Below are 13,087 nucleotides of genomic sequence, written 5' to 3'. Positions count from 1 at the left end.
TTCTAGATCTTGTAATGCTATGACCTTTCAATCTCAGTTTCCTCATCTGTAAAATGAAGATAATAATACATACTACATCTATTTCTCCTTGAATCTATTTTGCATAGATTTTATATTATTTGTATATGTACATTATTTTCTCCCAATAAAATGTACACTCATTATTTGTATATGTACACATTGTTTTGTCCCAATAGAATGTAAACTCTTTGTGGGCAGGGATTGTTTCATTTTTGTCTTTCTATACCTAGTTTTTGTATAGTGTCTGGCACAGAATAGCTGATTTATGAATATTTATTGAATTAAATTGAATTGGAGAACTTGTTAAATCTCAATACAAATATGCATTATTGCTATTTTAACTATTTCTATTATTGATCCTGGGGGATGTTGCTAATACTCCCAGGATCATATGCTCAGGTGTACAAGTTTCTTTAGTTATATTCTTTGAATTTGTCCTGCAATTATTCTAGACCCAAATAAAGTGTCCACCTTCACAGGAAATGAAATAACTCCCATGGAAGCAGAGGATATTTGCTGCCCTAGAAAAGATACAAAGATAGTTTATTAAACAGTGGCTGAGATGTTTTTATTCCTCCCATGTGAAAGCCTTGTGATTCTGATTATAGTGAACCCTCAGTTTTCCATGGATGGTTTATTGAGTTGTTTTCTCAGTGGCAAAAATTCAACTCCCCTCATCCCCAAATGATGTTTCCTCCTGCTATGGAACACAGTTCTAGGCTGCCTATTCCAACCATCACTAATTATGGGCTTAGTATTATCTGAAAGGTAATCTGATTTAGAGGGTAGGCTAAATATCCTCAAACCATCCCCACCAAAAAAAAAAAAAATTCCATACTATGAAGAAGTGACTGGAAAAGGGGATGTTATTTCCTCATTTTGGATTAGCCCAACTGCTTCTTTCCTCCAGACAATGAGGTACAAGGGGCAATTGCACTAGTCTGGAGAACTTTTGTGAGAATTATCTATTTTAAAGAACCACAGAGATGAATCACAATTTCTATTCATTTCTTTTAAGTTTTCAATTATCCAGCATAATCACAAAATCATTACAAAGAACCAACATAATGCTCAAGGAACTCCTGTTCTTTCTTTGTAGCCCTCATCAAAAATGTGAGCAATAGAAAATCAAAATATTTGGGGTGGTCCCAGACTTCTGCTTGCTGATTTCAAGCAGTCCTCTGCATGGATTGGGATTCTCTCAGTAGCCCTGCTGACAGCATTCAGTGGTTTTCATATGATCCTGTTATTTTTGTTCTTTGTAGAAGTAAAAATTCATTAGATCATTCTAAAAATATTCCAAGGCCTTGCAGGGTTGCTCAGGATAACTTTGAAACCATAATTTCTATTTCTGGGTTTATTTAATGCTTTAGCCACTATTTTTAATACCCTTAACAGATGTTAGCTTTTACAGTGACATTAGGGTATAAATATATAGGACCATTGGGGGTTCTTTTTACCAGCTTTCCCTTGCATGTCAGCTGTATTTGGTCACCATTCTGAGGAGAGAGGGGCTTCATTTGGGAGAGGCAAGGGAAACCTCACTTATGATCCTTTGAATTTGAAATCTTATATTGAAACACCAACTCGATTCTTTAAAAAAAAAAAAAATTAGAGACCTAGGGAATTTTTTGGAACATCAAGGAAAGTAAAATTTTTCTGATGGTTTTCTTGTTGAGAGAAAAGAAGAAAAAGATTGAATTTGAATGTAACTGATTTTTTCCCTTTCAGTATTTATTCCCCTTCTTGTATCTTTCCCTAACCAAAAAGTATTAGTTTAATTGCTAGTAATGGAAAAAGTGAATATTTGCAAGTGTTAAATTCTTAAGTGAACCAAAAGTTGCCCTTACATGGATTTATTTGGAAGTTAATTATAACTTTAATTTCGGTACAGGAAAATCAAATTCTTCACACTGTTTTCAGTGTTTAAAAAACAAAAAGCCTTAGACAAATATCTGCCTTTGTTTTCCTCATTAGTATTGAAGGAAACATAGTTTGTCTTAGCAGAAAAGTACACCTCTCCACCCCTATTATTTTCCCAAGAATTCTATGGTGGTTTTTGAGTTCTCTCTATATGGCATCACTGTGGTTTGTATTTTTCCTGGTTTCAGTTGGCTTTGTTAGGAAACTAGTTTTGATTATATCTGGTACATAACTCATTGTTCTTTAACATGTACTGTGGCCTATTTCAGATTTCAGCCACATTTATATAATTCTGGAGGTCTCCTTCTTCATAAAATGGAAAAATCCTATTTTCTCCATTTTAGCTATATCCTAGATGAATGACTTTGCTTTCTCTTTGATAATCATTAAAGTCAGTATATTTAAAGGACATTGTTTACTGTCATTAAACACCATGGAATAGTAGGAAGGAGGCTGTATTTAAAATCAAATTGAGTAGATTAGAATTCTGACTCTTACCTACCACTGCTATGACTTAGATAATTCAATTCAGTCTCTTTAGGACTCAACTTCTTCATCAATAAAGTGTGTGTGTGTGTGTGTGTGTGTGTGTGTGTGTGTGTGTGTGTGTGTGAAATATGTGAACTTCAGAGGTCACTTCCAAATCTAGCTTTATGAACCTAGAAGGCAATCACAAAAGTGTTCCATGTGGCAACCATGGATGATCTTCAAAATTTTCAGGATTAAACATAAGTTATGCTCATTTCATTTTCATTATAATCAAGATTTAGTCGCAGAAACTATCTTCTGAATGACAAATTAGTTCATGAATTGAACCTGATTATTTAGAATCAGAGAGGAACTATTAAGCACTGTTCAGAAGGCACTGTACTAGTGGTAGACAATTGATATTTAGTGATTTAATGTTTGAAGAGCATTTTGCAAAGTTTAACAAGATAGCCCCAAAAACATGAGTTCAAATCTATCCTCAAACATTTACTAGGTATGTGACCCTGAGCAAATCATTTTACCCTTGTCTGCCTCAACTTCCTCATCTATAAAATGAAAACAATAATAGCACCCCTTTTCCATGGTTATTGTGAAGATGAAATGAAATAGTCTCAAAGTCTCACATAAATTTTATCTTATTATTATTATTTGATCTTCATTAAAAAATTTATGAAGTGCTATAGATTATTATTGTTATTCATCCCTGTTTTACAGATGAGGAAACTGAAGTTGAGAATAGTCAAGTGATTTTCCTAAGATTGCCCAGCTAGTAAGGTATTCATTCTTATGTCTTCCTGATACCAAGTCCAATAATTTCCTCCACATGCAACACTAACTAGAGGGTTATCCCCCCAAAAAAATATAATTTTCAGCTTGTGGTGTTATTTCTTAAAATCTGAACAGTTCAATAATTTGTAATCCTATGATTTTTTTTAAAGTACATTTACCTGGATCCTCATTGTTTGACATCTAAATATTTTAAAACTATAATACATAATCTGAATGAAAATGGCATTTTAAACTAATATTGGAGAAAAGACCTTTAGTCCATTTTTAAGTCTCATAGATTTATCATGTGGTAAATAACTGATTGGTAAGTAAAATTAGTCAATATAGATATGAAAGATATCTTGGAGGTCAATTTGTCTTACTCATTTAGTAATGAAGAAAGTAGCACTTAAGAAGAAGTGACTTGCCCAAGGTCATTTAAGTGTTGAGCTGAAGAGCCAGAATTCAAATCAAGTTCAAGAACAAGTCCAGTTCCCTTTGTACTACACCTTGCTGTCATTAGGGAGCTTCAAAAAGTTGACCATCAGGTGGTATTTTTATCAAAGTAGATTTGGGAAGTGAATTGTTGAACAGAAAAAGAAGATCAGATGAAGAAAGCTGGCTATTTATATGTACCAAGGAGATAGTAGAGAAAAGTAACTGTAGCAGAGAGAATATCAGCTGAAGCATCCAATAATTTTTAAGAGGCAAAATCTAGGAAAAGTCAGTAATACAACTGTGATATCAGATATTTATGCGCAAATATTACAAATGAAATGAAATAAAATGGAATCCCTAACACAAGAAGACAAATTCAACCTCAGTTAATGAAATCTGGCAGGGTAAGACTCACAATGGGAATATGGCTTGAAAAGGGTCTAGATTGTTCAAAAGTAGCAAAATGGCAAAATAGTGCTTGGTGAAAGGATGGATCTAAGTAACATTATATATTAAGATATACTAATATGAGAAATCCAGAAACCAGATAGGGGAACATAGTGGAAAATATTTCTGTGAAGTTTAGTGGAGGGAGAAACAGAAGTAATACTGTGATTATAATAGATTACAAACTACCTAGTCAGAAGAAAGAAATTGGTGAGAAATTTTATGAATGAAATGACTATAAAATGATGCATCATATGTTGAATGATCCATGTGATATGGAAATCAAGAAATCTAATGCAATCTTGGGCTACAGTAAAAGGGATAGGAAGATGATAATCTGGCTATACTCTATCCTGTTTAGACTACATCTTGAATATTGTGTTTAGTTTTCAATGTCATTTATTAGGGAGGACATTGATAAATTGGAAATTGACTATAAGAAAGTGGTCAAGATGATGAAAGGCCTGGAGTTCGTACTATTTGAAGACTGAGAAATCAGGAATTTTTTTTTATTATAGCTTTTTATTTACATGATATATGCATGGGTAATTTTTCAGCATTCGCAAACCTTTTGTTCCAATTTTTCCAGTCTTTCCCCTGACCTCCTCCCCCAGATGGCAGGTAGACCAATATATGTTAAATATGTTAGAGTAAACAAGGAATTTTAAAATTGTTTTATGATTAACTTTAGTTTTATAATAAATATTAATCTACAAATATCTCCTTTTCTGATATCCAGAGAGTGAGCTTTAAACAAAGAATAAAAGAGAAAAAATTAAAAAGAAAACAGTTTAGCATAACTAACCAACTTTTCAAATGAGTGTGATAAGTATTCAAAAGTCTCCCATTTCTTCAGTAAAGGGGGGAGAAAGTATTCTTTCATCACTTCTTTTGAATCAAGATTGAATAATAATTAGACAGTATTCAGTTTCATCTTTCTTTTGTTTCTTTCTATTTGTTTCTATTCTTTTCCTGTTTTTCCACTTAACTTTGAGTCAATTTCACATGAGTATTTCTTTGCCTCTTTATATTCTTTATATTCAACTTTTCCATTATGTCCATGTAACATCATGTATCTCTCTATTCCACAATTATTAGGAATCTTCTTTGTTTTTAGGGTGTTCAATGTGGAGGAAAGAAAGCTTCCAATATTTGAAGATCATTAATAAGAAAAATAACTTTTGTCTCCACTAGGAAGAATTAGATATAAGTTGTAAAAAAGCAAAAATAGGCTTGATGTAAGTAACAGTTTCTAATAATTTGTTATAAAAAATGGAATATATTGCTCTAGAAGGCATTGGAATTTTCTTACTAGAAATTCTCCACTAAAATTTTATCAGATATAGCCTGATGATCACTAAACCAAACAAGAATTACACTACAATAATAGCTCCAAATAAGCACACCATAATAATAGATCCCCAAAGCACTTATTTTGTTGAATGAATAATGTATGACTATTAGGTTTGGCCTTTACCTCTTAATATGTCATGCAACACCACCATAAAATGCCTGCCATGTCCTTTATTTATCAAGAAAGAACTAATTTTCAGAGATACCATTTTATTCCTTGAGCACTGATAGCTCTAAATAAAAACCATGTTTTATGCATCATTTTAAGTGAAATATTTGCAAGTTAACAAAACAGAAGGACTTAAATATACTGTTTGATGAAAAAAATTGAAAAAAACCTAACAGGACAGATTTGCGAGAATTATAATTTAATTTGGGTCATTGATAAGTATTTTTAAGATAGTTTCATTCTAATCTCAGAGAATTGCTGGATGTATGTTTGTAAATCATTTTTTACTCTTAAACCAGTTGTTGCAATAATATAGCAACAACATAGGAATGGGAATCCCAAGCAGTCAATAACTATCCCAAACAGTCAATAACTATAGTGAAATATTCATCCCAGTGAGCTACAATAGAATTCTGTCATGCTGTTCTCTAGCTTAAATTTTACTTTCAGGTATCTTATATACAACTGACTGACTCATTTTTCCTGAGAGAAATTAGCTTTTCTCTCATTCTATCTTCCACAGAGAAGCTTTAATCCTATGATACATAATTTAAAATTGAAGAACAGTTCACTGTAATGATGAAAGAAAGTAGAACCTGTCAAACAATGGGGAGAATTTTTACTCAAGCAAGGGTGTGAAATTGCCAAGCTTCCACTTTAAATGAAATTATTACAAAATCAAGAGAAAAATTGGCTATTTCACTATTTTGTTATTGTTGCTCCATTGATTTCCATTTGTCCAGTTTTATAGATGAATTTGTTTTGATTTTGTAGTTTTGCATCATCATTATCTTGTAGTCATCACAATGAAAATTGTTTTCTTCAGCAGAATATGAAAATTAGTAAAAGTCTATTTATAACTATCTCATCTTTTCAGTGTTGGAGATATTAACTACCTTGATATTTGCTTCTTTTTTCTTGAGGGAGTAAAAGCAAGCGGAATTTATTAAACTGGAAAGGACAAAGACCAGCACTACAGATCCTAGCTCCAAAACCTAGAATCTTTCTAGTAAGAGTCTGGAGGAGTCTAGCAGAAAGTTTTCACAACCTGAACTGGTTCTCAATGCTATATATCATCATTTTATATGATTATAATTTTACCAATCTTTCCACTATTAAATTGTTTTCTCCTACTCTGTATCATGATGATAATTGTGAGCTGAAGTTTGTAACAGCAGAGTGGCTTTGTAGTTATTTATACCTGGCAAGGAATTGTGAGCCTCCTATCCAAAAATTAATCTCACTGGTAGCTACTAATATTCTCCAAAGCATTTTCATATCTATTATGTCTCTATATGACCTTGTCAATGTTTGTAGGGTAGGGTTTCCAAATCTCTCCATACATATGAAGATGTGGTTCAAGACCCAATTTGCAAAACCTTGGGCAGATCTTATTCTATGTAATAGAATATTATTGGGCAGCTTATTCTAATCCTTCACTTCTTTGTAGTTAAAATTAGCAACTCAGAATGGATCATTTAAAAGATTTCTTTGCATTCTGATGATTTATATAGATCTTCTCAGATTGTTCTTTCAAATTTCATTTTCATTTTAATTTTGTTTTAATTAAAAAGATCAGTCATTCATCATGAGTTCTCTACTTCTTACTCCAATACCTTAAAACTTTTAATCAGTTTTCAACAAAGCATAGATTCGTAGAATCCTGAAGGTAAATGGGACTGAAGATGCCACCTAGGTCTAGGTCAACATTTCTAACAATTGGTCACATAATCCTCACTTTAATATTTTCAGTGATATGGAATTCACTACCACTCTGTGATAATTTATTCTCTTCAGGGACAATTTCAAACATTAAATATTCTTATCATATCTTTTAGATCTTTGGCTTTCCAATGTCCCACCTAAAATGTAATATCCTATATTGTATATAAGACACCCTACATGATCTGACCAGTACAAAGTAGAAAAGGGCTATTCTTTTTTTCCTTCTGAATACAAGTTACAAGTAGGGTCAATTGAGTGAGAATGTTGTAGCAAAGTACATTAAATTATATTGGGTTATTAGATTAGATTAAGTAAAACATTTTTGAGTGCTTGTTATACTGATAAGTGCTAAAAATACAAATATAAATTTTTTTAAAAGCCCCTTCCTTCAAGGAATTTATGTTCACGCCACTGGGACAAGACAAAAAAGGGGGTGAAGTGGTGCTCTTTGGGAATGCGTGAAAAAGTAGTCCACAGAATCAGAAGCTGAGCTGGGTTCCAGATGAGTATGTTTCATATAGCATACTTTATCAAGTGGAAGTTTTACAAAGGTGAAGCTTTCCAATAAAAAGACTGGGTGCATCATGAAATAGTGAGTTCTTTATCACTGGAAATGTTTGATTAGAGAATTATGACCAGCCATCATGAATATAAGAGAGAAATTTCCCAAACAAGGTCACAGCTTGGATTAAATAACCTCTCTGTCTCCGACATGTCTAAATCTAAAATTCCCCAAGGACAAGAAATCTTTTTGTCTTTCTTTATATCCCTGGTGATTAGACAGTCTTTACCATATAACAGTTGTACAATTAATGCTTATTGACTGCTTTAGGACTCTATGAATTAAATTATCCTGATTACACATAAAATTCAATTTTTCAGAAGATACATATACATATATGCTAAGAAATAAAGTAGATTTTAAAGTCAAAACAATTGATTGGATTTATTTTTGCAGACATGGACACTGAAAGTTACTTTTACCAGTTTAGGCATTTTATTGTTTATTTATTTTTTTCAGAGGTCCTCAAAGCATATGTGTTTAAGATAGGTCATGTATCACCCACATGTATGTATGTATGTATATATACAGTATGTATACACGTGTATAGAAGTATGTGCATATTCTATAACCAATCTTTGATATTCTAAACTATTAGACTGATAGTATTATCTTTGAGCACAAATGTAATTGAAATCTTTGACAATCTTTTCAATGTTTTCAACCCTATCCAGCATTTTAGCTTTGGGATCCATGTGGGTCCTCAAAGAACTTATTTCTTCCCTTGTTAACACGTCATCACTTATTGTTTGTTTGTGGTTTCTGTGTTCACGATTATAGAAACCCGAACAACCTAGCATTGACTTTTCTCTTTTGTTTTCCAGATGCAGGTGGAACTTGACCAGGAATATCAAGACAAATTCAAAAGGCTCCCCCTGGAAATTCTGGAGTTTGTACAGGAAGCCATGAAAGGAAAGATCAGTGAAGAAGGCAATCACAGTTCAGCCTCTTCTTCCCTCACCTCAGATAGCAGCAAAGTGAACCACAAGTCTCCCCCAAATGAGGAAGAACTAGAAGAAGACAATGCAGAAAAAGTGTTTGATACATCCCTTTAACTGTGACCCCATGATCCATAAGCAGGAGCCACATCTTCCCAAAGCTTGGTCTTTTCCCTTCTTTCTTATCGTGAGCATGGAGCAGCAGCTGGTATCAAGAGGCTTTGCATATTACATATTGTATCAGAAGATACAATGCATATCTCTTGAAGGAATATATCTAGCAAAGTGATTTGCAGTGTTCTTCATTCTCATTCTTCAGTTAATCATGCTGAGACATAGTACAAGTCTTATGAGGAAGATAATGTGTATATCATAGAGATATAGGCATAGATATTTACTTTCTTTTTAACCAAGTCAGATTGGCCCACATGCACCATTGGGAACATTTAACAAAGAAAGCCATTTGCTGGTTTCTGTTTGAAATCAAAGTATTCTAAACCAATGTAGAAAGTGACAGAAATGTGCAATGCTATTTAATGCCTTGTAACAGCCATATTTGAGGTCTTCATTTTAACTGCCTGTCAATAGCCATATCGTCAATTTAATATTTGCTTTAAGTTGTTTTATCTTCTTTGCTTCGCAAGCACTGGTGGCTTGCTGTTTTGATATTATGTTATCATAGAGGTAAAATTGTATTTGCTGCTGATAATTTCACCACCAGAAATGGTGGTGAATTTTTAAAAAAAAATTTTTTTTTTCTTTAAATTGAAAAAGCATAACTTGCTTACATCCAGATGCAGCCAGACCAATGGCCTAAAACAGTAAAAACATATCAGGATAGTTTGTTAGGGACTATTTTAGGAATCAACTAAGACAGCCGTATCTTCCGAGATTTTGAGTTTGATCTGACCATTTAGATTCACAGGTCATGTACTCACTAGCTATAAGACTAAAGGTATTGAAACAGTTGGCAAATAATTGACCTATGAATCAAAAGGGTAAAGCCACCTTGAATATGTAGACACAGCCATAGCAAACAGACTGTAGTGAGTCATATTGACTATAGACTAGTTCTCACATTCTATAGTCCTTTTATTTGGGGGCATAGAAATAAAGATTGAATATTTATCTAGAGAATACACACAGACCCATATATAAATATATATATATATATATAAATATATCTTGTATCCATACAAACATATGCACACAGAACAACACGTGTGTATCTATACACAGTCATATATATGTGGGTATATTTGTTATTTGGCAGTGAACCCAAACTCATGTATAATAAATTAAATGAAATTCAGATTTAAGTGGGTAAGGAAAGCAAGTTTCTGATATCTAGATTATGTAGATATTAAATTATATTAAAATATTAAGAAAATCTTTTTTTTTTGGCACTGGTAGTTATAAAACAAAGTTTTGTGAGAACACAAAACACACATATAATTTGCAGGCTTTAAATAATTGGTTTTAAGGATTAGTTTTTAAGGGTCTATCTGCATGTTTAAAGAACGTAGAACTTAACAGAAAAGAGATTGACAATATTGGAAATATTTTATTTTCCACAACTATCTTTTTCCCTAATTAAAATTCAGTTTTATTAAGGTTTGAAACTGAAGCCCTATACATTTAATCCACTGAATCACATTTTAATGTAGTTGAAAACTGACAGTCAAGCAAATCAATCACATGGTAAAGACCAAACAGATTATTATCTTTGAAGGTTTGGATCAAGTTAAAATCAGCATAACTGCTTTTATTGTTGCTGTTCCAGATCTGATTTCATTGGCATGAGGGGACACTTGGTAGGAAAATTCCCTCCACTGATCAGCAAATTTTCAGTAATGTATATAGTACTTTAGGCACTGAGAGACTAGGTGACTTGTGCAGGATTACAAAGCTACTATATATGAGACAGGACTCAACCTCAGGTCTTTCTGCCTCTAAGGCCAAACAAAGCTCTAGTCAGTATAATACACTGCCATTCCATAGAAATAATATTTAGCTTTTAATCTATAGGAGATGTTCCCATTATGTTTTATTGAAATTAAAATAATTATCTTTGACAGGAGCAAAGCTAAGCAATCTAATACCCAGAAAACTTTTATGCTCCTTAACTTGTATTCCCTCAGGAGTTTAATATTCTGTGCACCTTATATTATTTACATTTAAGCAATAACTACAAGTTAATTTTGTTTCAATCAAGATCAAGCTTAGGTTCAAACCTTTAAAAATCAATTTTTAAAAAAAAAAAAAACTTTAGTAAGATATGGGGGAGTCACCTGATCTTTCAAGATGATTGTATTTTGAACTAAACTACTTTGATTCACTGAATATAGCTTCCACTTAGAAAAAGGGAAATCCTTTAAAAAATCTTTCTACTTTGGCACTTTGAAGATAAAGACAGTAATCATAAAGAAGTTATAATGGTCTCCATTGAATGCTCCATTTTATAACAGAATTCCAGATTACCTAAATAATGGATAAATTAATAAGGATATTCATAACTCCACTGAATTGTAATGAATATATTGGTAGTGCTGAATTTTAGTCTTGAAATAGAATAAGGCTGAGTAATTTTTGATTTATACAAAAACAATTCAGTTATACAAAACAATTCAGTTAGTTGATTTTCCATATCTTAACCACTGTAGCTATTTTGCAATATGTTTGTATTTGACCATTTACTGTAATCACATTTTTTATATCTGTACAGTGATACTTTTTGCAGTTGTAGAGTAGTGTGTAACACTGTATATCTTGCATTGTTGAAACTATAACAGTGATATAAATATCATTTAATAATATTAATATTACTTGAAATAGACTAAGATGAAAAAAGTGGGGGTCTTTATGATGTGAGGTCTTGTGCCTTTATGTATTTGCCTTGTTCTGTGTTGAATGTATGAAATTCTGTACTGTGGATGTTTCTCTAATAGACAGTATAGCCTTGCATTTACCTAGATTGTGCTCTTCAGCTATCTTTATACTACTGAAAATAGTGTGGTTTTGGCAGCGTGAACAGAATTTTCAAAGTTCTAATGAAATGCCAGACATTTTGGAATTTAACTGTTTCATTATTGCCATATATTAATTAATACACGTGTATTAGTTAAGCAATCATTGGATGACTTTTAAAGGAACGTTGCTTGCGTTTCTTTGACTTTAATGTTGCTCTTGTACATTATATTAATATTGTCTGTGATGGATTGGACTTTGTGATTTTTGCCTTTTAAGAAAAAAGATAGGACAAACTATTTGAGCTATTAAAATGTACATATTTTGGTTTATCAACCTCAAATTGTTTAAAATGCATAATTCACATTTTTGTAATAATTCTATGCAATTTTGTGGCATGACGTTTCTTCCACTTGTAATTTTATGTGCTTTCATCAACAGTTCCAAAGGAAAAAATAAAAAAAAAAAATTTCTTAACACAAGATAATTGCTATTTGTCAGTGTTCTTCCAGAAATCACAACTAGCTCCCCTTACAGCAGCAAGAATGATATATTTTCCTTGAAAGCCACAAAAATGTGGTGGAAAATTGTGTAAATTTATTTCTGTCTTCAAGAAAAAATAGAAGTATAATATTTTCATTTATAAAGAAGGAAAAAATAGCCATAAAGAGGACACAGAAAAGAAAAGGTGAATTTTATCAAATCTACATAAAGGAAATCCAGGATGCATGCAACACAATTATGAAGGTATTGAAGAATTTATTCTAAAGATATATGAAGGAAAGAAAGATATCAAAGGTATAGAGACAGTCACAAACCTTGTTAAGACATCTAGTAGAATCTAAACCTAAAGAAACAAGAGATTATCAATGCTACTAATCTCTGTTCTTTTTCATCTATAAAAATTTTTATATAAAAATACAAATAGTTATTGAACAGATTCCTAAGAAAGATATGAGTAGGGAAGAGGTAGACTATGACAAGCAATATTCCCCATAGATTACATCTTTATATAATTAACTTATTTGTAGAGTACAAGATCCCAATGTGCTTATTTGTTATTGACTATACAATAGCATTTGATGTAATAGAGTGAGTTGCTCTATTTAAGGCCATATTTCAATGAGGAATTATTAATGAATATTTTTTTTAATTTCCAAGATTCTTTGTACAAGATTCCATTTTAGTTCTGATGTCTTGACTAGGTGAAAACATGATCAATCGATCAAACAAAAATATTAAATTTGAATGCCATTGGATGAAGCAAAATAATGCCAGATAGAAAGG

At 32.1% G+C, this 13,087-nt stretch overlaps 1 protein-coding gene across 3 annotated transcripts in view; it reads left to right on the top strand.

Annotated features, from left to right (window-relative positions):
• PLCB1 (phospholipase C beta 1) overlaps positions 1–11,116 on the top strand; it is an 831,921-nt gene extending 820,805 nt beyond the window's left edge. For 2 of the 3 annotated variants that reach the window (XM_031951118.1, XM_031951120.1), the window contains one exon: positions 8,720–11,116. In XM_031951118.1, the coding sequence (XP_031806978.1) occupies positions 8,720–8,950 (231 nt within the window). In that variant the 3' untranslated portion in view covers positions 8,951–11,116. The remainder of the gene's footprint in view (positions 1–8,719) is intronic. The other variant, XM_031951119.1, reaches the window with a different exon arrangement.
• Positions 11,117–13,087: the final 1,971 nt, after the last annotated feature.

Source organism: Sarcophilus harrisii, chromosome 2 (genome assembly GCF_902635505.1).
Source record: "Sarcophilus harrisii chromosome 2, mSarHar1.11, whole genome shotgun sequence".
Classification (NCBI taxonomy): Eukaryota; Metazoa; Chordata; class Mammalia; order Dasyuromorphia; family Dasyuridae; genus Sarcophilus; species Sarcophilus harrisii.
The sequence above is the reverse complement of the archived record's forward strand: the minus strand, read 5'-3'. Positions and strand labels throughout refer to the sequence as shown.